The sequence below is a fragment of the Drosophila tropicalis genome, unplaced genomic scaffold (assembly GCF_018151085.1).
Source record: "Drosophila tropicalis isolate 14030-0801.00 unplaced genomic scaffold, ASM1815108v1 contig_859, whole genome shotgun sequence".
Taxonomy (NCBI): domain Eukaryota; kingdom Metazoa; phylum Arthropoda; class Insecta; order Diptera; family Drosophilidae; genus Drosophila; species Drosophila tropicalis.
In genome coordinates, this window is record NW_027173353.1 from 10501892 (window position 1) to 10527458 (window position 25567).

General features: G+C 37.2%; 3 protein-coding genes across 5 annotated transcripts in view; 1 reads left to right on the forward strand and 2 right to left on the reverse strand.

The window, feature by feature from the left end:
* pb (proboscipedia) overlaps nucleotides 1–16284 on the reverse strand; it is a 40633-nt gene extending 24349 nt beyond the window's left edge. For all 3 annotated transcript variants that reach the window (XM_068298247.1, XM_068298246.1, XM_068298244.1), the window contains exons 1-2: nucleotides 15739–16284; nucleotides 11462–12117 (exon numbers count right to left, since the gene is read on the reverse strand). In XM_068298247.1, coding sequence (XP_068154348.1) covers nucleotides 11462–12005 — 544 coding nt within the window. In that variant the 5' untranslated portion in view covers nucleotides 12006–12117; nucleotides 15739–16284. The remainder of the gene's footprint in view (nucleotides 1–11461; nucleotides 12118–15738) is intronic.
* Nucleotides 16285–20762: 4478 nt separating this feature from the next.
* zen2 (zerknullt-related) lies at nucleotides 20763–21636 on the forward strand. Its single transcript, XM_068296722.1, has 2 exons — nucleotides 20763–20813; nucleotides 20881–21636. Exons 1-2 carry the CDS (start codon nucleotides 20763–20765, stop codon nucleotides 21634–21636), a joined length of 807 nt encoding a protein of 268 aa, XP_068152823.1.
* A 1833-nt stretch (nucleotides 21637–23469) lies between these two features.
* Nucleotides 23470–24334, reverse strand: LOC137582258 (tetratricopeptide repeat protein 12). Its single transcript, XM_068296724.1, has 4 exons — nucleotides 24225–24334; nucleotides 23912–24157; nucleotides 23733–23855; nucleotides 23470–23680 (listed from the first exon to the last, which is right to left on the reverse strand). The coding sequence occupies exons 1-4, from the start codon at nucleotides 24332–24334 to the stop codon at nucleotides 23470–23472; spliced, it is 690 nt and encodes a 229-aa protein (XP_068152825.1).
* Nucleotides 24335–25567: the final 1233 nt, after the last annotated feature.

Here is a 25567-nt window from a genome sequence, read left to right on the forward strand (position 1 = left end):
CTTCTTCAAATAATTCACATGTCTAAGTATAATATTAAACATTTTGGAGAGACTTGACTAAACTATTGACCGAATATTGACAGTGGGCTATTTGTTCAAACGCACCTGTAAAAAAAACGTCGAAAGCTGACATGACAATAATTACGGATCATCATCTATATACAATAACCAACATATAACTGAAAAAATTACATCATCAAACTTCTTGGGAGCCGAGAAAATCAAATGCAAATTTAAAAAAAGGGGGCTAACCTACTGACCACCAATGTAATTCCTCTTGAAATTGAAATATTTGGGAATTTAGTTGCTTATATATTATTTATATATATATATTTAAGTATATATATTTAAGTCATTACAACATTTTCATGGTCTTTGTTGAATTATTAATTGTTGTGGAATAGCACGTAATAGATGTTCTTTGCAATGTAATGTGGTCATCAAAACGATAATAACTGGGCCATTTATGAACCCAGACGACAACCAATTGGATTGGTTTGACTGATGTGAAGGGGTTGGGGCGTGGAGGAGGCATTTGTATGCTTGCCTGCATTTTGTAATTGATTTTGGCCAGGTCAGCATTTAGGTTTGCAGCCATCAAAGTGTTTGTTATTAATGGTATACGTATTTGCTATTGTTAAAAACGAATTGGCTCGCAATTGCTTGTCGTATCATAATAATTTGTTGGTAAATAGCCGTAAAATTGATATGCAATTAAAATAATATTTCCATTTTTCCATTCGGGTGAAAAATTTTCAACATATCACGTAATCATATGAATTTTTATGCCCCACACAGCTGTGAAACAATTGCGACAACTGTGAATGTGTGTGTGTGTGTGGGTGTGTGTGTGGGTGGGTGGGTGTTGCAGTTTAATATGATTACCTATATTTAAGGTTAAATGTCTTAAAGCTGAAATCAGTTCAATTCGGTTTTGCTCAGATCAGTTTGGTTCGGTCTTGGTTTTAATTTCTTGCCAGGACAACGCCCCAGAAGGACTAGAAAGAGAGAGAGAGAGGCTAAAAAATGGAAGAGTGACTGCTGCGTTTAATGGCTTTTGAATGCAAATTCAATTTTATCGCACTGTTCACTTTTTAATAAGATTTCTTCAGCCGCCTGCCTCGCCCGGCTCATCTGTTGGCGAAAGGTGCACTCTGTTGGAAATGAAAATTAGTTGCAAGCGCAAACAGAAAATTGAGGCAAAGCCCACAAGAACAAGAACAAAAAAAGCGAAAAATATAGAAAAGAAAAGACACGCGACTTGCGACCTGCGAAAAATGCTTTTGGCGCCACAAGGCTATAGACCTGCCCTTTACCGCCGTACCACACCTCACCCCTCTTTGGCCATGGAATTGCTTTAACGGTGGTGCTGGTGGTGGTAGTTCTCACACACACACACACACAGACATTTTCTACTTTCTACCTTTGCGTTGCCTCCAAGAGGGCACAACCTACAATCCAACAAATTGCGTTTTGTGCGATAGTGGGTGGGAAAACTGTCAGAATGAATGAGTAGACTGGTCACACCTTCTTGTCAGTCAGCCTTAAGGGGCAGCCAAAGCAGCAAAACAAAGCCCACAACGGTATCATTCCACAGTCTATAGATTCGGCATACATATTCCATACCATTCCCAAAACGTGCAACATTCAACCGGCCAGCCAAGGCGTTGCCTTGGCTCTCTTAAGAAATTTTAAAATTTATTTACTGGCTAACATGTATACACACATACATAAACAACATGTATGTACCTACATTGTATTTCTAGCAAAGGGAATGTGCTTTTAGCCAGCTTTTCAATTAGTCAAATGGTTTATAAAAATTTGCACAAAAACAAAAAAGGGGAAAACGTTTTACATTCGACCTATCACATAATATCTTTTCAAGACAATCTTTGAGCCAAGTAAATGTTATGATCTGAGCAAGTTTGGTATCATTATATACGAGGAAAGAGTTTTGACAGTCAGTTTAGGCCGTGAATAATCACAAAACTGTTTGATTTTCAATTTCAAAACGTTTTGGCTATGACAACAGACTTGATATGTTGAAAGTTTATTCCAAGCCTTAATCCTAGGTTATTTCGTTCAGGTTTTCATAGCTTCATTTTCAAATTCGACTTCAGAATTCTAAAGTTTATCAAGTCGCTTCTCATGTCCTGATCAATATGAAGGATGTCGTTATCACCTTTTGACAGTTTAGGCTTAAGTTTATTAGAACTCAATCAGGTACTAGGTACTAAAGTTGGGATAGAATATTTGAACTTTATTTAAGTATTGATTGAGTTTAGTTTTGGTTATATTAAAGTCTTTACATTCTCACAACAAACAGCAACTTATTGACAAATCGAATTGGTTGACACTATAATCTAATTTTGTCTTGTGGGTTAAAATATCAGAGTAAGAGCATATGGCAAATATGTATCTTTAATATGTTGCTCATCGATCAAATAGAGTAAAAGAGATTGACATAATTATTGCTTAACACAGAGAAATAATTACCAAAGGGAGTTCATCTCTCGATCCCTCTTTGGCAATTGAATTTTCAATGCAAATCAATCAGAAATGGACTTCATCATTGCCAAGTTGATGCATGGGCCATGGTTAACTCTGATTGCAGTGAAACGATTTCTGGCATTTCTTTTTTGTATCATTTTTGTTTTTTGGCAAACATGTCACACAGTTTACGGATGACAAATTCATTTTTAACTCATGACAAAAGCAATATCCATACCCTCCTCTGCTCTGTCTCTCTCTCTCAGGCTCTCTCTGTCCCGCATATAATGTGGCATTGCATTGCAGATTTTTGTTAGAATGGACCAGGACCAGACATATACGGCAGACATTTGGCTGTCAACAAGGGAAGGAAGCAGGGAGTGTGTGTGTGTGTGAGTGTGTGAGTGCGAGTGTGAGGGAGTGTGTAACATGTGCCCAAAAGTTTAGATAAAAGTGCGTCAGAAATTTAAGATTCCCTTGTTAAACGGAAGGAAGGAAGCTTACACCGGGGCAGGAGAGAAGAGAAAAAAGGTCAAGCCCCGAATGATGGATGATCCAATGACAAAATTCACCAATACCATACCAATAAGCACCCCAAAAAAGAACTCAGACACGAGATGAACTGAGAGATGTGATGTGATGTGATGAGATGAATGAAACGGCTGAGTGACATTTTGGGATGCGTCTATTAAAATGTAAAACCTCTCTATCTCACTCAGTCAAACATTTCTTTTCTGTCGCTCTCCCTCTCTCCTTCGCTTTGATAGCCACCCCATGTCGACACGGAACCTTATCACAGGTATATGTAACCTCGATGTATACCTTTACTTAATATCCGTTTTGGCAAGAAAGTTTTCTCCATAATTTTTATCATCGCCATTCATCATCACATAAATAATTCTGTTTAACATTTTTCAACAAGCCAAAAGCCACAAATTAAAAACTACAAAGCACTAAAAAGAAGGACGAGGAGGAGCAGCAGGCGAATTTTATTTTTTAGGTAAGAGCGTAAAATTTACGACCAACGGAATCACGTGTCATCCACGCGTTTTCATCCCCCGCCCCGGCTGACTCCATAACCATGCTATGGAAATGGAACGGAACAGAACGGAACTTCGGGACTATGACTCGACGGAAAGCATTCTCAAGGATTCACGTGCTAAGCGTATGCGAATTTAAATCTGTTTGAATAAGGAAAAGGATTCCCCGTTTCGGTTGTGTATGTGTGTGTGTGTGTGTGTGTGTGTGGTTTAACATTTGAATATAAAACAGTGGGAAACAGACCGACAGACAGTCAGAAGCAGAGGACAAAGAGGAAGAGCAACAGAGTGAACGAGCCGATGACAAACAGAAAAACCATTTTCACACAAACATTAGTTTTATTTAAATCACATAGAGACACACACACAGACAATCTCTGGGTTATCCAACCCCGACCACCGACCTTTGTCCTAGACATGTGTTCCTCCTTATATGGTTGTCTGTTTGTGGTTGTTGTTGTTGCCCTTGTTGACTTTTCACGCTCTTTTAAACGCCGTTAAATATTTTACCTTACATTTCCCTTTTCCCTTCATGGAGTTTTGCTGAATTTTTCATAAGATTTATCACACTTTAAAAAGTTAATGGAAATACATTTTCAAATAAATTATTTCAACTGTTAGAATTTCAGTTTACTGATGAGAAAAAGGTCATAGATTTACTTTCTATTGGCTTGGAGCAGGTGTCACTTAAGAAAAGGTTCTAACGAGATCTCTGATATTATTGAATTTGAGGTACGGTTAGTTAGTTAGTAAGGTTAGTAAGTTAAGATTATGTTCACAGACGGCTCAATGGTCATCATTTAAACAGAACACCTTTTCGATCAGTCGAAATTAACTAGATGTACTTAGTTTAACCTACGTAGAACTAACTCAAATATGGACTTCAAACTTCTGCCTATGTTGGTAAGATTTTCCTGGTTTATACTTTTTGAAAATCAGAGAAAAACATTCAATCTTAAGGCACTTAAGAGACACAGTCAACACACTCATAGACGTAAGTCTGAGAACATATCCACTTAAGCTTCCTTTTAGGCTCCTACCACATTTTGAAAGAGATGGAAATTAACTAAAGTTGTAAATACTAAAAAAGGAGAAATTCCATAGAAGTAAAGTATGTAAGTATATAGTAGGTCTTAATAAATAGATTTATCAATCCATCTATTCCTATGAACTTGTTTGCCATAATGAAATTCAAATCGTAATCCATTGTAGTTAAACTTTTTTAGATGATAATGTAAATTTATTGAATGTAAGCCAATTAAATGATGAATAAATGAATATTTTTTTATTTCCGTAAACCGCTCCCAGCACTTAAACATATTCAGTGATCTGAACAGTTTCTCAAGAGTGCTAATTCCTTGAATAACTATCTCAAAAAATAGTTCCATAATTCCACAATCCATCTAACGATGCTCTAAACTTCAAGATCATTATCTTTTCTCCATATGTTGTTCAAGTGATTGAGGTAAACTAACTTCTGGTTTAGACAAATATCTAATCGACTTCAAAGGCAGCTATCTTAGCTTATGTATACCCTACATACTCAGGTGTCTTTTAGATTAATCGCAGAGCCCCTCCACGAGCTTGATAAATTCCTTTCACTGAGCAAAGTTCCTCAAAGTGTTTATGTGACTCAACGGAGCAAAACTTTAGAATTTGTTTATATTTTTTCCCCCATTTTTGCAAATATAAAGAGTCAGTGGGTAACTACCCACCGTTACATACATGATAATTTATGTCAGTTGTTGCTGTTTCTTCTCATTTGTTGCTGTTATTCTTACTTTTTTTGCAGTCATTTGTCTTTTGTGTGGTACCTCGTTGCCCCCCCTGCAGTTGGAACGCCCACTGCCTCCCACCCAGGGGGTAATTACAGTAGTTCGAGCTGCAGCTCCCACTCATTGATAAACTCTTAAATGGCATTTTATGCAAAACTTGTATAATTTATTTATTTATTATAGTTGTTTAGTTCACGAATCTCTCTCTCTCTCTCTCTCTCTCTCTCTCTCTCTCTCTCTCTCTCTCTTGCCGTCTCAAGTCGAGTGAATGTAATGCGATTAACTTGCAGCGATATGGCTGGGTAATAAATAAGTGAAAGATCTACCTTGCCATGGACTCATATACCTATACCTATTCATACCAACTGCTATAAAGCCACTAATGCCCAACAACTTAGACACATCTTTTGATAAAGGCCAAACAATGCCGCTAACAAGCAAATTTTATGACCGAAAATCCAATTCAAATGTTTACAAATCGTTTAAACTGAATACGCAAATACACTGCCGAAAAGAAGAGAGAGAGAGAGAAACGAGAGTAACTTGGTAGAAAGACATAAAAATAAATCGCATACAAATTGAAAATAATTTCAGATTTGATTTCTTCTTCTCCTCCACAACATCCAGAACTGACTGCCACTGGTCACAGAGTACACACACATACAGAAACAGTCTAAGCCAGAATGAAAAAATTGTGGCCAGGAGGGTCAACCACCGAAAAAAAAAAACCATTCTGCTTGTTCCTGGGGTGTCCAGAGTCCCTTCGCTTTGCTCCATCTTTGAGTTCTTCTTCCATTTGACTAAGTACACAAGAATAGAGCGTAAAAAATTTTATCGTCGCGGTTTTTTACGGAATGTGATCCGCGGCGATTAAGTGCCGCGGCTTTTGTGTCATTGTCATGCCGGGGGAGTCCTGAAAGGGAATGGGTGGCTCGGCAAATGGAGGGAGAGTATCTGGGGTGGGGGGGAGTGTCAGGTTTTTTCTTCCTTTTTTTTTTTTTTGTGTGTGGAAAGGGGGCGATTCCGCTTAATGTATTCAAATTTTCCAAGGCGAGGCCAGAGTGTCAGTGCATTCATTTTCATAAAATGCTTCAGTCTTCCTTCTATTACTTTTTTTTTTCCTTTCTAAAAATTTAATCGTGGACAAATATTTTCATTTCGCTTTCGCTTTTTTTTATTTTCTCTCTAGCTTTTAGCTAAATGAGTGGAAATAAAATTAAATCGATATGGGGCTAAGCGCGTTTAATTCTATCGTTAAAGTTTTACTTTTCCCTTCGTGGACGTGGGGGGGCAGGGGGCTAAATGACCACGAAATGTCCTTGGCTTTATATAATATTAGATGAAATTCAATTTCTTTGACAGTTTCACAGCTCTTAATAAGCTTCACATGGGTGAATGTGAGGCTAATCGACATGAAGTAGTCGGATTGACCATTTTTTGTCAGTCACTAATCAAAATATTCCCTAATCGAGGCAGGCGAGGATTCAAATCAGAGTATATAGAATCTCCTCCCTACAAATTGTGTTTACCTCATATTTCTCTTATGGTTATCCTCCTTTTTTCTTCCACAGAGAAAAAAGAGTCGCATTAATTTCCATAATACCTTGATAAATGCTCTCACAAAAATTTACCCCTCCAAGAAAAGTTCGCTTTAAAATAATGACAAATCAGTTTGCAGATAAAAAGGCTAGCCAACAAACAAACATTGTAGAAAAAAAGGAAAATTCGTATTTTCCTCGCTTTTTTTTTTGCCCCCCAAGCCTAACTAATTGTAACAGATTTTTTCCAAAGTCACGAAAAATATATTTCTGTAAGAAAGGAGACGGCCAAAAAAAACGCCGCTTTGGGGCGTTAACGTCTGCCTGGCATTATCCTTGCGGTCTGCCAATTAGAACCCTTTGTGTGTCAGTTTGAGTTGGCCATGGCCCGAGTACGAGACGGCTTTTTGCATTTTACTTATCTTCATAATAAAGCCGTAACAATTAATTGAGCGACCTTTTCAGGTTTCCCTGAAACTTTGAAGCCTCTGAGAATGGTCCTTTTAGTGCCAGTCAAATTTTTTTCTTACAATTTGCCTTAATTTTTTTCTCTTGTTGTCGTTGTTGTTGTTGTTGTTTGACGGTTAATTAGTGCTTAAAAATTATTTGACGAGCTGCAATTAATTTAATGCTGGGCGACATGAGTTTTAAGCCATTTTCAAGTTCAATTCACTTTACTCAGTTAAGAAGCTGCTGTTGTTTGGTTTAATGACAATTTGGCTGTTTCCAGGTTTAGTTCTTGGTCTTTTGTTCATGTTTATTTGAATTACCTGATAGGTGTAGTGGTTTGTTTCGTTTATTTTTGAGTTATTTGCTTTATTTCTAGGTCATTGTTGGCTTTAGACTATCGCAAGGTCGTTGCATTTTTTGTGTTTTCACTTTTCCTAAGAATGTTTAAAAAGAAGTTTTAAAAAGTGATGACTGATTAATAACCAAAAAAGACCCAGATTCTAAAAATTGCACGTCCAGCTAAGTCATATCATGTTAATATCCCTCTAGAAGCTAATATTATGTTGATAAAAGTGACTAACGTAAAGGATGAGGACGATTCCCATTAAACAAAGTAGAAGCAAGTCGATATATCTGTTTTGTTCTCCTAAGATCGGCCTGCTATATCATTTAGCTTTAATAGGTGAGTAATCTTTTTCATATCTGTAGTTGGTTATTATTAAAGCCTTTTTTTATTTAAACCATATATTTCTTTTTGATATGAAGTCGTCTTGAGGGCCTAAATGAAATCGACTAAACAAAAAGTTCTGATATCAATCAAAAAAGTCGCCAAATGAACCAACTTATTAAATATCAAAAACATCTTTTATCACTTTGCTTTAGCCCAACAAAAAAATGGTCTTGGAATTGTTTTATGTGTTCTGGTCCAAACCAGTTGACCGTTACACAGCTGGTTACTAACTCAGTTTATCACCATCTGATTCCTTCATCAAATATACTCTGTTAAGGCTCTTGGGTATATTGGTTTGTGGAAATTCTAAATGTCCATTGATAATATTATTTTTGAAGTATCTTGTGGCATTTCTGCACTCTTCATTTGAGTTCATTTCAAACCGTTTATAACATCAGTTGAATCGATAGATATTGGCAACAAATACTGATCAATCGAAACGCTTTCTCCTGCCATAGATGTAGTTATGGACTCAATGAGTATAAAGATTTAGGTATAAGAGACTATTTATGTAACTTTATTATATGAAAACAAATCAGTTCATCTGTAGCCCTATTTGGTCCTTAACCACCATGAAATATGCGATGCCACCCCCGTCATAAATTTTATGTACATCAATTGAATATGTGTTACAATTTCATTTTCACACACATATTCCAAATGATTTTATTATGCAAAAGTCAGCAAGGACAACCAAATACTAGGGACTATGCACAAGGCGAAGATTTGCATTGAATGAATTCAACTGTAAAGGTTAAAATTATAAATGTGCAAATGACTCATCATAAATAAAATTAATAAAAGGCACAGGGCATGGAGGAAACGGAGAGACTGCGAGACAGAGACAGCGTATCTGGCAGAGACCTTCATTGAGAAAAAGTACATCGCATCAACATAAATATTATGATAAATGGTTTGTTATAATCATAAGCCGCATGGGGTAAGTTTCAAGTCGTGCCGTACGCATTTTTTATTCAACAACCCCCGACCCCAGAGCCAAACCGAAAGCGAAACCCAAAACCCAATCCCAAACCCTTGGTAAATACATCGAACAAAATAAAAACCTCAAGCTCAACCAAGAGAGCCAGATAGAGACTGAACTGGATGCAACATATGGTCGGTGGGTGGATAATGCAGATGGCGCTTCAAAGGGATTGCCTTTCAATAGCGCCGACATCTCGAATTGGTTTTTATTGGTTTCCCCAACCAAGTTCAGCCTGATGGCCGCATTGGGATTAAACAAATTTCTGTTTCTGTTTTTGGCGAGATAATTTACCAACTTGAGCATATTGTTCAGCGATAAACACTGAACAACTTTTATGCTTTCAGTTCATATAAATTTCTTTTTTCCAAGGAAGTTTTACGCCTAATTAACACTTTAAACAAGTTCAACATTTTATTGTTTGTAATTTGACAAAACAATTTCTAGTACAAACAACCAAAGTGACTCTCAGTATCCCACTCTCTCTCTCTCTCTCTCTCTCTCTCTCAATGAGCAGCACGCGTTGGATCCATTAAAATTCAGGATGTGTTCCTGGCAATTTGTGTTGTCGAGCGCATTGTTTTAGCCCTTTTGGGGGTAACGGGAAAGTGTGTGTGTATTCCGTGCAAATTATACGGATTTCTATGATACGTTTAAGGGAAACCCTTCTGCGGAATTTGCTTTGCAACAATTGTTGGCACATTTACCTTCCAGGATACTTAAATTTCAGCATATTATCTCACGCCCAGGATGAAAGGTTGTAACAATGTAACAAATATCTCTTCTTCACTGACTTAAACTAATACAATGCCAATTAATTCTGACCACAAACACTCGACTCAACATTCTCAACTTTGACCATCAAATTGACAAATGAGCAAACACTAATCCCCATTCCCGTGCGCACTTATGAAACGGTGTTGCAGCCTGGAAATCCAAAGCACGTGTCCTTTACACAAACTTAGACAAACATCTGAACTAGGAATGCAAAGACAAGCAAAAGAGCAGAGGAGTTCTCCTCTCGAATTCCCAGCAGAAACTTGAGGGCGAATCCATCCAAGGGTTGTGTGTCCGAGTGAAAGTGAGCCAATAAATAGCGTGAAGTATGCCGAAGTGAACACTCGACACTCGTTTCAGGAATCTTGTTGAAGGGTCAATACATCTTTACACTCACACTCCCTGAGAATGGACCTGGACTTGGGGGACTACATGCTGAGCGATATGGATTACAAATGATGTTGTAAATGTCTGTCGGCAGGCAGGACGGAAGGCGATAGAATGGAGATGGATTTGGATTTGGAGTCGGAGTTGGGCCATTTATACGCTTTGTGTGTGTGTGTGTTTGTTTGGGTTAAACAGTTTAATTTGTTAATGTTGTCAAATTAATTCCCTGTCAATGGTTGTAAGCGATCTCAAGTCTTTGGAAGAGTATTCAGATTCGTTTCTTTGAGAATACTCTTTTTGCCCTTAGCTCAACAACAATTACAAGTGCCCGACTTGTGTCCGAATTATAATGATTAATTGAAACGTTGCAGAATAAAAAGTCAAGTGAATGGCAAAAAAAATATATATATTTTTTTAACTGGCTGCAAAATTTCCCGAGGCTTGCAACTAAAACTTGCAACTGGCAAAGTGCTTGACCGAGTGTTTTCCTGTCTGTGCATCGAAAGAAGAAGAAAAAAAAAGGGGGACAGGAAAAATATTTTGACAAATGAACCTAAATAACAGGTTGCAATCGCTCAGAGGAGACACACACACAACAGAGAGAGATAGAGATGGAAAAAGTGAGAAGGGGGGGGGGCAGCAGATTGAGGTATAGTGCGTGGAGTTGGGACAGGAAAACGTATGGTCGGACAACCTTGATACCTCATTTATTACACGATTCCTCTCCAAAACGGACGAACCATCTGACCATCTGAACCATCTGAGCAACCGGCTGTAGTTTTCGCTGCAAATGAAATCGACACATTGAGGCAACTTTTTTCTCTGTATTTTTCTTGGGTTCGTTCTTTCTTCCATCCCATCCATGGCCATCAAGTTGAAGACCAAGATCAAGTCCGCTCTTCAAAATTGTTACAAATGATCGCAAATAACAGATCTTTTGCCGCTGTCCATCAAAGGAGCCGATGAAATGTTGCGTGCATGTATGTGTGTGTGTGTGTGTATGTGTGTCTGTGTACAACTTGGCTATGAGAATGGGCCAGAACCAGATTCAGGGTTTCATTTGGAATGGTTTCTTTGCCGAGTTCTGTTTCTTGTTTTTGGGAAGGCGCCGCCATGCTGGGCCTGGTAAATTGCACTGATTTCTTGATTAATGAGAGTTTTGCATTTCTTTTCCTCTGCAGAGGATTGAAGGGATCGGCATATATACTTAACTTTAATTCCTAAGAATCTCTCTCCTCCTTCGATCAGAACTCAATTCCCAATGTCATGGACATCATTCTGTATGCACTTACCCTGATTGTTATTGTTGCTGCCCTTGCGCGAAGTCTTCTTCTCCTTCATCCAGGGATATTCCGGTACCGAGTCCATGCCATCCGGTGTCTGTGGCATACCAACACCAACCGGATATCCGACACCGACACCAACGCCACCACCGCCGACACTGCCACCGCCAACACCACCGACACCAACAGGTGTGCCAATTTTCGGACTCTCCGGACTCAAATGATTGAGAAACTCGGCCATCGAGGGTTGGGAATTAATGAAGCCACCCTCGGTGGCCATCCAGTAGGCCGTATCGGCGGCTGCTACTGCTCGTTTATCACAGTTCGGTGCCATTTTGTTGACAAGCATCACCGCTGCGGCTGCTGCCGTTGCAGCAGTATTCGAGCCTGGTGGCGCCCCCTGCTGTCCAGTCTGTTGTACCTGCCCCTGCCCACTCATCGGCAGTGGCAGTGACACTTGTCCAGTCTGCACCTGCAGCGGGTTGAGAGGGGATTCCGATTTAATTTGGGTGCCCATCGGAGTGGAGTCCAAAGTGCTGCACACCTCTTGCATTGCGAAATTTTCGATATTCGTTTTTGTTTTTTAGTCTATTGATTTTAGTTTAGTTTAGTTAAGGTTTTTTTTTGGTTTGGGTTGAAAAGTTTTTCAACTTTTAGTTGCACGTCTGCAAAAAACAAATAGAACAAATCAAATAGTTTCAGTTAATGCACACAAAATATTATTTCAAATGAAGGTAAATTTTAAATATATTTTTGTTTACTTTCCACATAAAAATTTACGTAATGAGCCGTCGCGACGGCAAAACCGACCATTACTTAATTCAAAAATTCTTTATTTAAACATTTGTTGTTTGGGGTAATAATTTGGTTCATTGGTCTGCAAAATTTTAATTGTTAATCTATTTTTAAGGCAACATCATCAGGAATTTCCCTTTCGCTTCATTGGATTGTCTGAGCAAAGGCCATTTAAATGTGTCGAATATTATGTATTTTACGAATATTTCGTATGGGAAATTGTATTTTCTTCAATTCACCAAAGTTACACTGTTTAAGTTAACAAATTTAAATACAATGATGGTTTTAATATTAAGGAACTTACATTTTTGACTGTTAACAGCTTTAAGTTGGTTAAGTCCAATTTTTGGAAGGTCTACCGATAGATATTGTTAGCCTGTGTATTGGTATTACATTACAATGTGTTTTTATCTATATACTTATATATATTAGGCATTTTGTTTCAGGTCTTTAATCAGCGGACAGACCTTTATCTATTTTGCTTAAATACGGAGAAAAATGTTATGTAACAGGTTTAGGAACCACATTTTAAGTTAAAACCGAGAGGAACCTACGCAAACTTACATATCCCTTTTTATGATAAAGATCTATAGTATCTACATACATATATCAAAGGATAGACAAATTTCCTGATCTTTGATTTTAACCTTAATTTTATTGCCTTTCCAGCCAGTCCTAGAATCTCGATATAGATAGATATATGTAAGTACAAACAAACACTCATCAGACTTAGAAACATACAATTTAATGATGAAAAAAACAAAAATGAAGTTGATAGTAAGTCCAATCTTCAAACGTGATCTAGATAGAAAAACTAATAATTCAATATGATTTAAAAGTTAATTCCCGACCCACCACTTTAATAAAGGCGCCCCTTATGGATTTCAGAATATGTAAATTAGTAATAAAACATATATAAAACTTTTCTACGTTTTGGACTCTAAAAACCCTTGAATCCTTGAGCTGAACAGACAAGTTGATAAATACTTTTTGATAAATATACACTCACATAACAATTTGGAATTTGGAAAGATTTAGATATCATAAAGTGTTCTTGAGCGACACAAACTTACTCCTCGTTCTTGCCATTTTTGGAAACAACGTCCCATTGAAAACCTTTGTCGATGTTCTTATTATAGATTCGGAATCTATGTACACAGATCAAGTTTGTTTCAAATTTAAGTTATCTCCACAATTTAAAGGAACACATTTCCTATCGTTTATCTTAGACCATTTGAAACAATTAATATTTAAACAAACCGTCTAAGAAATAGGCAAGAAATAAGTTTTGCAGAAAAATAATGCAGAAGGGCTCTTAATATTACAACATGCAAGAAGAATTTAATCAAATTTTAACCCTAAACCCGTAATATTAGGCATAATGACGACAATCTAACGAAAATATTCAAAATTGACGTAAATTTTCTGTTTTAGGATTAATTTTTAACAATGACCCAACCACAAAAAAAAATGGTTGTTCCGAAGTTTATATAACTTTGTTTATTCCTTCATAAAATATCCTTAAATAAGTTTCTTTTTTCAAATATTTTAGTATTTCATAAGGTATTTTTATACTTATAGAAATTTCTCCACTTAAGGAGATTTTGATATATTTCTACTTAGATATTTCTAAATAAAATAAACTTGATCTCAATTAATCAATTATAAGATTAAATGCTATTCCAGAAGACTTCTAATTGAGGCCAATAAGTAAATACGCGCAGACAGACATGGCTAAGTCGAGAAGCCAACTTTGTTAAGAAATATAGGTATATCTGACTAAAATTATAATACTAAAGGGCATTATTATAATACTCAAGGGTATAAAAAAGATAAGTGTTCCATTGACTTTATTCATATTTGATAATATAAAAGCATTAAGCTTGAAATTTTCCTAATTTCTTTCACTTTGACTGTCGATGAGATGATAAAATTTGCATCTAATTTTAAAACTTGGAAGATTGCCAATTCAATATTTAACCACGTTTAATTAAGGGGGAGAGGGAGTAGGTACGCCCCAGGCCTATATTATAACACTCAGACAACACTTTAAAATATCGACTACGAATTTCTCGGAATTTACATGCGGATCTTTTGTTACTGTCTCAGGCTAAGAAGAATTTCTATCAAAGGCAGTCAAGCTGGATAATTCATCGTCGAACATTATAATTTTGATTATAATTCTATCAACTAAGCATATGCCAACTGTGACAAAAACTTTTTTCTTATTAAGACATTATTTAAAATCAACAATAAGCACTCAATAATTTACCATCTTTTCTATTGATCAAGAAGTGTGTAATCCTATTGATATAGGATCATAATTTTATGATTCAAAACATGATCAACAATAGTAACTGTTCCTGGCAAACAGCTCTTTGCGATCTACATGTGTACAGTAGTGGCCACAATTCGGACTTTAATTCTTATTTCAGTTTTTTCCCAAATCTTATTTATTAAAAATAAACATATGAACTCCTTGATGAAGTTACAGGGCTGGCAATTCGAAAATAAACTGCATATCGCTTTGTATTTATAAGCACATGAAATGAAGTACTTATACCTTAAAACAATTGGAGAAGCCATGTGGCGGACAGTGGCGGACACGAATTTAAGACTTTTCTTTTATTTTAGTTCTGTTTTTCGGCTCCTAAATAACATAATGGAATTTATGAAATTTTTTCTGTTATTTTTCGGTTATTGTATTTATATAATGGACCGTAAGAATGGTCTTCATAGTTTAATCCGTTTTTTTTCACAGTCCATTTTTTGAGGGGCATATATTGAAGACGTTATTTCCAAAATCCTAAATATTAAAGATAGACGTTTTATATCTTTAAAGAAGTTGTAGATCTAGCAACACTAACATTAACTGCATACCGCAAATTTTTGATTTAGCCCCAACTTTCGATTTGGAGCCAATCGAAAATCTGACTTTTGTATGGAAATTTTTAGTCCTTTGGGCGAGGCTACTTTACAACACAAGTTTGTACTAAAGTACCTACTACATACATACATATATATACATATGTATGCATTGTCTTCCTTCTCGAAAGCCCGAAATGCACGCTACGCCACTGAATTGATCATACATTACATCACAACATACGGATATTGCTTTTATATTATATAGTTTGATTAGTCCTTTATTTGTTTTGCATGTTCTTTAAAAAATTCGATTCCATGTGAGGTAATTAAACACTATGAAGTTCAAGAAATAAAAACTAAATACATTTAATAAAATAATAATAAGTGTAAAGCAGTTAAATAGAACTTTAAGTGTATACAATTTTAGTCTACATGTAAATTATTTGTTATATAAAAAGAGAAACCTAGTAATATATTCTATTCAAATACATACATAGTAATGTTTATATACTATAAATGCGATTGCTTTAACAGTCCCATGTGATGCTAATGAACTCTGAATTATGATTTTGAGGACAATATTTGTTGGTTATTTTTGAAATTGAAATTCTTTTAATACGCACCATTCTATATAGTTTCTCTGCCATTTTGTTGCACTCATAAGGCTGATGAAAACGTGGTCTTCTTGCTCTTTCTCTTTCTTTCTATTATAACTCAATTGTCACACACTTTTTTAGCACTTTTCATTTGTCAAAAACTTTTGAATACGGGTCTTGTGAAGACACTTTGAAATTTATGCAATAGAAGACCTACATGGACCTTTGAATATATACATTATATGCACTGTATGTGTATGTAGTTTTGGATTATCTGCAACTGACGGATGTTGGTGCCAAGGAAAGGTCGAAGAACAACCAACAACAAGAGAGTTGTGGAAGCGAAAACCGCGACGACGACAACGATAAAAACAAGAACAACAACGACAACAACAACAATGTGAATATGAAAACTATGGCCGACCGAAACGAGACCGTGTGTGTGTTTACTCAAGCGGCACGCGGACACAATTCAAAGTGCTACCAACGCGACAGTTTTGCGTTTTTCACACACCTTGGCAACACACCATGGCGACATGGCCAAAACACACTTGGACAAACTCACACACACACACAGAGGCAAAAACGAGCGATAATGCAAGATGATATAGAAATACAAGTTATGTACCGAACGCAGAAACTTATTGTACAACGTTGCGTATGATGAAGGCTAGGGGCTCTTTCTCTCTCTCTCTCTCTCTCTCTCTCTCTCACTCCTCGTGTGTGTGTGTGTAGAGTTTTGTAGAGTCGTCGAAGATCGTTGAAATTGGAATCTTGCAATGGCCACAGACTATACAAATACAATACACTTGCACTGCAATTTGTAGTTACAAGTTACACTCGCACACACTCACTCCCCACTACACACACCACAGTCAGTAGCTGTCTCTTTCTGGCCTTTGGTAGGTGCGCAGAAACCGGTTTATACGGAAGAAGGGCTCTCCAAATGGCGGTGGCGGTTCACAACTTGCACTTGATTTAGTTTTAGTTTGCTTTACTTGTGTATATAATTTCATTCATTGAACATTTTGTTGTTTTCTTGAAGAATTTTTGTTTAGAATAAACATTTGTTTTTGACAGTTTTCTTGGTAAAGTTGCGAAATACCGTGAAATGATATTATTTTTGTTTTAATTACGATATTTCCACCCGATTGTACGACGACTTTTCTGACGACGACGGCGAAAGCTTCGTGCGGCCCGATTTAGTGTTTAAACCATTCCATCCAATAGCACCGAACGCACTGAAAACCATTGTGGCACTGGCACTTATCGCTGGTGAAGGCAACGCTGCATAAGGAGTGGCCTAGCGACCGGCCGACCGAACGACCGCCATCCATCACTCCGAGCTGGACATGCGCACTGACAGCAGCCAGAATGTAGCAAACTCTCAAGGTGGCCGCCGCCGGGGGTGGAGTTCCATTTACCATGTGAGTGTGCGTCCCTGTGTGTGTGTGTGTTTGTGTCTGGGCCCGTGGGAAGTCTCCGCTTGTCTGATTGGTCGAAATCCAGTTTGTTGCTCTGTGGTCTTGTTGCCTTGTGGTCGTTGTCGCTGTCGATGTTGCTGTGGCTGAGGCTTTGGCTTGGATGTCATTTCCGCGCTTTTTTCTAGCCTCTTCTGTTGTTTTTTGTGTGTTCTGTTATGTTGTTGCTTGTGACGGAATTTATTTGGTTTTTGTTATTTACACATTCCGCAGCGAATGCGAGTTTTCTTTCGTTATATCGTTCGTTTTTCTTCTTTTTGCGGGCTCTTTGGCTATTTTTTGACATTTCGCTTTGGCCTGCCTGTCCTTCTCTTTTTGTTTTGAATGTCGTCTCTTCTCTCGTGTCTAACCCATCATGTTGTCAATCTTGGTGGCATTTTTGTTTTTGCCTTCTCTCCCAGCTTTTTCTCTCCGGATACTCTCTTCTTTTTGCAATGCCCCCCCACCACCACCCATTCACCATTCCAACCAGAGTCTACAGCATTTCACATGGTCTCATTTGGTTCACCCATTGGGACAGCCAAAGGGGGACAAGGGATGAGAAGTTTATACACAATTATAATAAGTATAATGTTATGTGAGTGGGATGCCAAAGTATTGAGCCACATACCGATATCAGAGGGGCGAGGTGCGTCTACATTCTCAAATGAAAGTGCAGAGGTCCAGAGTCCGATATGACCCGATCGATGTATTGTATGCGTGTATGTATATACACACATATTTAAATGATATTTGGATATTTCTGAAGTGTTTTATAGGTATAACAGGTCCAGATTTAGTAGAAATTTACAAATATCTATAAATACGGGATAAATATTCTGCAAACAGTAAATAAGAATTGAATACCCTTTAAAAAAAAGAATGAAATGGAATACCCAAGTCTCCAAAATGTATGTAACAGGCAGAAGGGATCTTTTCCGACCTCATAAAGTATATACATTCTTGATCAGCATCAACAACCGTGTCGAACTAACCATGTTCGTCTGTCCGTCCGTATTAACACCTAGATCACGGAGACTATAAGAGCTTAAGCCACCAAATTTAGCATGTAGACTCGTGTAGTATGTACAGTGATCGAGTTTTATTTATATACACAATTTCCTCATAGACTATACTAGCTAGAGACATTCGATTTAGCCTCTAGCGATTACTATTGAACGAAAATTATTATTATATTACTTAATTAGTCTTCATTATTTCTACCAACATACTTTTTTTTATTGAAATCTTTAAAGAAACATGCAAAATATACGCATACGTGTTCTACTAGGTATTTCATAGTGGAGGAGGTGGCCCCAGCCAATAGCAATTTAATAAACATTCACTTGGTGCATGGTATACCGAAGTCGGCAAGACGACTTACTTGCTTCATTCCTTCATCAATCTTGCTACTGAAAGTCGAGTTTTCTTTATATAAGTTTTTTAATAACTCTTTGGTTAATTTTATACACTACATACATTTATGTATATGTATTATATTTAGGAAGAGATACACATGGATAATCATTTTTTGTGTATATCGTTTCTCTTATTAATAAAATATTAGATTAGCCGGGTTAAAGTGCATAGTTTTTCAAGTATGTTCACATGAATTGAGTTTACATTAAAGTTGGGCTTATTTCTCGTTAAATTTTTGAGTTTTAACATCTCAGTTAGTTAAATTTATTTGAAGATATAAAAAGTGTATTCTTATGAATTCAAATTGTGAATGAGTTTCTATACCATTGCAAGTTTTTTTGTTGCACTTTACAGAACTCGTTTCTAAAAGTCTAAAAAGTAGAATTTTTGCAATACAAAAAACTTAATCTTAGCACATAGCATGTGATTACATGGTAAGTTTGTATAACACAGTTTTCCGATTTTGTTATAATCATGATTTATAGATTGTTATAAGCGTTAGAGACAACAAGTTTTCGACCGATGAATACTTTGAGAGATATTAGATATATTTATTTGTTCTTGATGAAATTTGGTATAGTCAGACGTGACTTTGCTTTTCCTATGGAAACAACATGATATTGTGGTCAGATCCTGCTGAATTCATGCAGTAGAAGATCAAAAGTTTAGGCGGCCTACGGACAGATGGCCAAACATGGCTAAATTACCTTCTCTCGTCGTATTCGGACACAAAAAAGTGTTTATTGTTTTTGTTTATGTGGTTAGAGTTTGGTTAGTTTTTGTTTATGTTCATTTCTCAAACATCATATATTGAGAAAAAATATTTGAAAACGACATCTAGTTGTAAGTTGGCTCAAAAGGTACAGTGTTTAATGTTAAATTGGCGAATTCGAATTAGGAGCAAATGTCCCATAAAAATATTGATTAGATGGGAGTATTATACTCGAAAACGAACTTTATAACCAAATGGTCAATTTTTAGGAAGTTTTTAAGTAATTTGATTATGTATATGTTATAGAATATAGAAGAAATGTACTCTAAGACAATATTACAATAGAAAATTACTTAGGGGGTAAGAGAATGCCTTGGATCATCTGTTGGATTCCTGGCAATAATAGTAATACTCATTTAATAGTAATACTCTTAATATTTGTTTTCAACCGGAAACCCTGAACTTATTACTCATAATAGAATAAATTCGCATAATAGACAAAAGCTGCATGTTTGTAGGGTAGTGTAATTATTCAATAGATTGCTAACAATTGTTTCTTCTGCCTCAATCATCAAATTATCTTTATCTTATCTTTATCTTAGAAGCAAACATATTTGAGATAGATCTAAAGTCCTCACTAAAGCTTTACTAGTAAAAGTACTACAAGCCGGACTTAGAGGTTGCAGTCTTGAGACAAATAGATTACATAAGCCTGGATGTTTGCCATGAAACCTCTGTACTTACTCACACATGAGCCCAGGAAACTTATATGTCGTGCATTTTTATTGTAGGTGATTAGATCAACACGTAAGTGTCACATTTTATGGCCCGGATCAGTACTCTGGAGAAGGACTATAAACAGGTACAAGGGTTACGCGAGCCGAATATTCATAACTGAGCTGGAAAAACCCGGGGAAAACCAAAATTTTCTCGTTCATACGCAAAAAGGCTGAAGATGAACCATATTTACCTGAAGAGGGCTTAACCCCTGCCATAGAAGCGCTGATCATATGAAGGTCCTTCGCCTGAGTTAGGTAAGAAAAAACAAGTAGCTTTGCAGCAGCAGAAGAATTGATAGCTATCGATGAAATAGTTTTTTGTCTGGACAAAAGTCAATTAAAATTAAACTAGGCAAATCACTAGACACACGTGCGCGACAACATTTTGCAATCAAGTCGCCAAGTGGCCACCTTCCTAAATGTAAAAACTATTCAAAAACCTTCAGCGATATCGACGCGACAACTCGCAGCCGGCTGGTCCAGAGACAGGGAAGCCAGTCGGCTCAGATTGACAGGTAAGACGAAATTCGGGTTCGCTCTGATTCGCCAATGGCAGAAGGCGGTACCTGGGAATGGTGGTATAAAAACAAATGTCACCAGCTCCTTGACAAGTAGTTAAAAAACACAACTGAACTCGAACAGAGCCAGCAATTCAAACAAATTTCCAAGCAAAATACAAAAATGTTTGCCAACGATTATTTTGTCAACGAAGGTGTGAATAGTGAATACTTGGTAAGTTAAGACTAGAATTAATTAGTTGAATCATAATTATACTGATGGAAATAATTTAACTTTTCAGAGCTTTCCATGTGCCATGCCAATGGAAGAATCTATGGTAACTACTGCCTTGACTCCTTCGCTATCCTTGGAGAAGACCAAGCGATCTCGCACCGCCTTCACCTCCCATCAACTTATGGAATTGGAGCGTGAATTCCATCAGAATCGTTATCTAGCCAAGCCCAGACGCATGGAAATCGCTCAGCGATTGGATTTAACTGAAAGTCAAGTGAAAATTTGGTTTCAAAATCGTCGCATGAAGTCCAAGAAATTGGCCTCGAAGCAAATGGGCCGTAAGGTGAAAGAAATTGCCACCCCCATAGATCAGACATCCGAACCAAAACTTAATGATCATGAGCTGATTGTCGAACGACTTCTGCAATATGTTTCATCCAATCAAAATTCAATCGCATCAACGGAAGAGTTCAACCAAGTGGAATTGAATCTTGATTTCTTGAACGAAGATCAATTTAGTTCGGCATCCGAAATCACCTTAAATCAGATGGATTTGCCCAACAATGATAATAATACAGCCTGGCCTTGGAATTGGCTGGAAATTGGACAGGATTTCGTACCCTTCAAAGATATTCACGAAATGGAAGTTGCTCCTTGTGAACCATTTGCCTTCGATCAACAACAACAACAACAACCTAATGAATTTGTTGGACACAATTTTAACTGGGATACAAGTAGTAGCTTAACATCTGGGTCAACTTCGTCATCTTGTGATTCCCTGGATGTGGATTTTGATTTTATAGACAATTTGTTAAACTTTTAGTTCCTGTTTTGTGATCAACATTCTCTTTTGTATATATTTCTGTAAATAATGTTTATACTTTAAATTACCTATTAATAATATTGAAATAAAACCAAACATTTTTATACAAAATTTCAAAGATAGAGATTTGAGATGTAGAAGGAAAGTTAAAGATTGATTGAAATGCTTTGAGATGTTTTGATTTCATTCGGCTAACAATATCGTCCGTTTAGTCTTAGATTAAACCTTAGAAAGTTTTCTTATGTCCAATAACTTGACCAATTGGTTATGGGAATGTCAGCCTTAAGGGTTCTCATACAAAACGTTACAAAGGATTTAGTTAAATCCGATTTCAAATTTCATAATTTCTACTATCAAAATCAAAACCTAATGAGAGACATTTCCCCAATTTGCGTCGATTTCCATGGTCAACCAATACGTTGGCTGTGTGATTTGGTTTTCGGTTGGCTTTTTAGATAAATTGTATGTCATCACATCATAAAGTAATTTCCAGCATATTGAAATTTTGCTGGCTGACACATATGACAGCCGTGTTGTATGCATGTATCTTTTTTTGCCCTTCGGAGACTGAATGAAAGTGACTTGCCCAAACCATAATAGGAATTTGGCTTGCTCGTTTTTGGTGGTGGTGGAGTATTTTGTGGACAATATTTCATCGGCAGATGTTGGCATTGGCATAAGCCAGCCAGTAAGTTTTATTATTTCAATAATAAATCCAGCACAACATTCATCTAATATATAATTTCATTATCGATAAAGTTTTTGTTTTCAAGTTGTGTGGGTAAAAGTTTCGTATTGGAAAAGTTCTAAACCATAAACCCATGGCGAATAACTTATTTTTTGACATTGGCCATTGAAGGGGAAAAAAAGCATTATTATTATCTCGACATAATTAACTTTTGGGCCTACATGATAGTAAATGTATTTATAATTGATATTTTCACATGATTTCACATAATTTTCAAAATAAAAGATACATAAATCCATGATTTGACAGAATATAACAATTGACGGTGATAAAAACTAGAATGACAATAATGGAATTGACTGGCAAAAGGATTAATGACTAGAGCACAGAGAGATTAGTGGGAATCGTTGGAAATGGTTCATTTGCAATGGGGAGAACTGCCCCCAGTCAACTCTTACTCCATCGAAGTACAAGATGCAACTACCGCAACAATACCGTGACAAGTACAACATTTGTGTCGCCTGCCTAGCTTCAATCTGTCGACCCCAACCTTTGACACGCATAAATGGAACAGGCAACCCCCCATTCACCCCTCTCCTATCAGTCCCCCCCAACCCTTAACCCGACTTCACTTCCTTTGCCGCCTCCCAATACCAATTCCCCAAATGCCTGGGTTCTCGGGGTCTCGGTTCTCAGTTTTGCCGGCTGGCACAAACAAAGATCGCAATTTGACTCTACACCACGAAGCTGTCAGTTGGCAGAGAGTGGAGGAAGATTGATTACCGCCATCGAATTGTTTGCCTTTTATCCTGAGGGATGGGCCACCGAGGTGAAGGACATATGTATTGTGTGTGTGTGTGATGTGTGTGTGTGTGTGTACTGCTTCCTTCAATTGAATACCATTGGCATCGAAAGAGTTAAATAGAAATTTCACTCATTCTCTCTCTCTTCTCGGCATTTTCATATGTAAACAAGACTTTTTTCGATTTCAGATTATTTTTCAGGAGTGGCTGAAACTTTAAAATTAATATTTAAATCAAATTGATAATCATATGTAAATATAAACACAGGCGTTTAAAGGCTGACTAGAAGGATACCAAATTTATAACCCAAATCTGTGGACTTTATATACTTTATTTTATATACTATTTGTTTATTTTCTCTACGAATGAGTCGATAAACTCCAATTGCTTTGAATTGAATTTCTTGGCATATTTCACACAGTTCTCAAAACTGGCCTCGTCATTTAAGTGTTTATAGGCCATGGCCCGATAGAGCCAAGCCCTCAAATTCTTCTCATCCAATTTGTTCAACACGAAATCGCAGTCGACTATGGCCCGTTTGAATTTGTCCAACCTGAAACGAATCGAATACTGAATAGTCATCACCCGAAATTCACTTGTCTTACTTGATGTAGCACAAAGCCCGATTGATATATAAAATGGGGCTATCGTTGATATTCTCAATGGCCTCGTTGAACATATGAATGGCCTGATTATAGTTAGCCTTACGATATTCCGCATTGCCCAATCTGCGGTAAAGTGAAGATGGTGAAAATATTTTATTATTCAGTTTTTTTCTACTCACTTTCGAAAGTTCTGGGCTATACGTTCCCGTTCCAATCGGGCCTTAGAACGCTCATCTTGATCCACCTCCACCTGCCGCATAAAGGTAAACCGATCTGGATTGTCTTTAACTTTTCCCTGAAGTTTCTTCAGTGTGCAAATTCGCATGCGAGCCGGATAAGGTGGACGATTCTCCCGCTTTGTTACCATAAAATTATCCTCTGTAACACTTTCCGCTGTTGGCCTTGCTTCAGTCTTGCCATTTACCCTAGATCAAAGATTAGTTTGAGAAACTTCTTAACGGTAAGGTAGAGGTAGCATTTAATGGTCTTTACTCGCTCTCAGTTGGTTTCATTAGGCCACTCAAGAGTTGGATGACTTCATCCACAGTTGATTCCAAGTCCAAGAAACTTTCATCTGTTTGCGGATGTTGCAGTGAAAACATTTTGAATTGAATTTTCTCAACTAATCCTTTTGATAATTTCTGTTTATTTAACAGTTTGAAGTTTGTTTGATTGCTCCTTGGCAACCAATCATCAAATATATCCTAGCAACTAACTAAAGTCTTAATGAAAAGCTCACAAAAGCTCATTCGAAAGCTTGAGATCAAACCCTGAAATTTCGAATTAAAATAAGAACAACATTTAACTAAAATTTTAGCAATCGCTTAGAGTTTTAAGACATTTTGAAGTACCATATCCGAAAAAAGTTTTCAGCGTTTTCCAATCTTCTTACAGAAATATATTTAATTTATTTTACCTTTAAAATTACATTTTAGACAAAGAAATTGTTTAAAAAAAGAATTAATTAGACTATGCCATATCTGTGTGACTGTACTATACCTATTTACCACGTTGCACCCTTCCTTTGCGAGGGTCCTGCAACATATGCAACATTTTGGTTTGCCCCTGCAGTTGTTGTTGTTGACCTCCCAATAGGGTTGAGGTACGAGTTTGAGTTATTTGGCCCTCGGATGGTTGGTGTATTTTTCATTGGGTTTAAAACCCGCAATTAAATTACATGAAATCCATTTGTAACAATTACAGCGAAATGGCAATCTATGCTGATGATGCCGGAACGTCGTCATATGGACAGAAAAGAGGAATAAAACAGGAAAAAAAGTAACTTCAACTAAGCGCAACGAACATTTTGTATAAAAATGCTGAGCGTCATGTGAGCAATTTTGGTGTATGTCGTTTTGTCCAAACAGCAGAAGGAGAAGGAGCTGGATATATATGTATACACACATATATGATGGGAGGGGGAGTGGGAGAAGAAGGTGTGGTAGATGCACACAGGAACAGGAATATGGTGCCACAACCAGTTCACCGGCTCGCCTTTGAGGCGGCAATTATTTATTCCTCTTGCGTGAACGGAACACGACGAACCAAAGGCAAACTGGAGTCAACAGTCGTGAATTGGCAGCGGGACGGCATAGCCTGGCGCTTAAGCATGTCCATGTCCGGCTTGGTGTGTTTTGTGTACGCTCCTGAGCACCATCACATATCCGCCACCCAACTCAAACACACACACACCAACACACTCATCAGGTGAGTTGCAGGTAATGTCAGGCGACATGCACAACCAACCAGCCAGACCAGGCCAGGCCAGAAATGTGCATCAATGTGGTTGGTGCTGGAACTGAGCTCAGATTGCGGCTCTATTATTAGATGTCATT

What these genes read in the sequence shown, in the direction of transcription:
- zen2 (XM_068296722.1), top strand. Translation starts at nt 20,763, where the DNA reads ATGTTTGCCAACGATTATTTTGTCAACGAAGGTGTGAATAGTGAATAC. An exon ending in GTGTGAATAGTGAATACTTG is followed by an intron (nt 20,814 to 20,880) that starts GTAAGTTAAGAC and finishes TTAACTTTTCAG; the next exon opens with AGCTTTCCATGTGCCATGCC.
- LOC137582258 (XM_068296724.1), bottom strand. Translation starts at nt 24,334, where the DNA reads ATGTTTTCACTGCAACATCCGCAAACAGATGAAAGTTTCTTGGACTTG. An exon ending in ATAGCCCAGAACTTTCGAAA is followed by an intron (nt 23,856 to 23,911) that starts GTGAGTAGAAAA and finishes ACTTTACCGCAG; the next exon opens with ATTGGGCAATGCGGAATATC. An exon ending in CGGGCTTTGTGCTACATCAA is followed by an intron (nt 23,681 to 23,732) that starts GTAAGACAAGTG and finishes GATTCGTTTCAG; the next exon opens with GTTGGACAAATTCAAACGGG.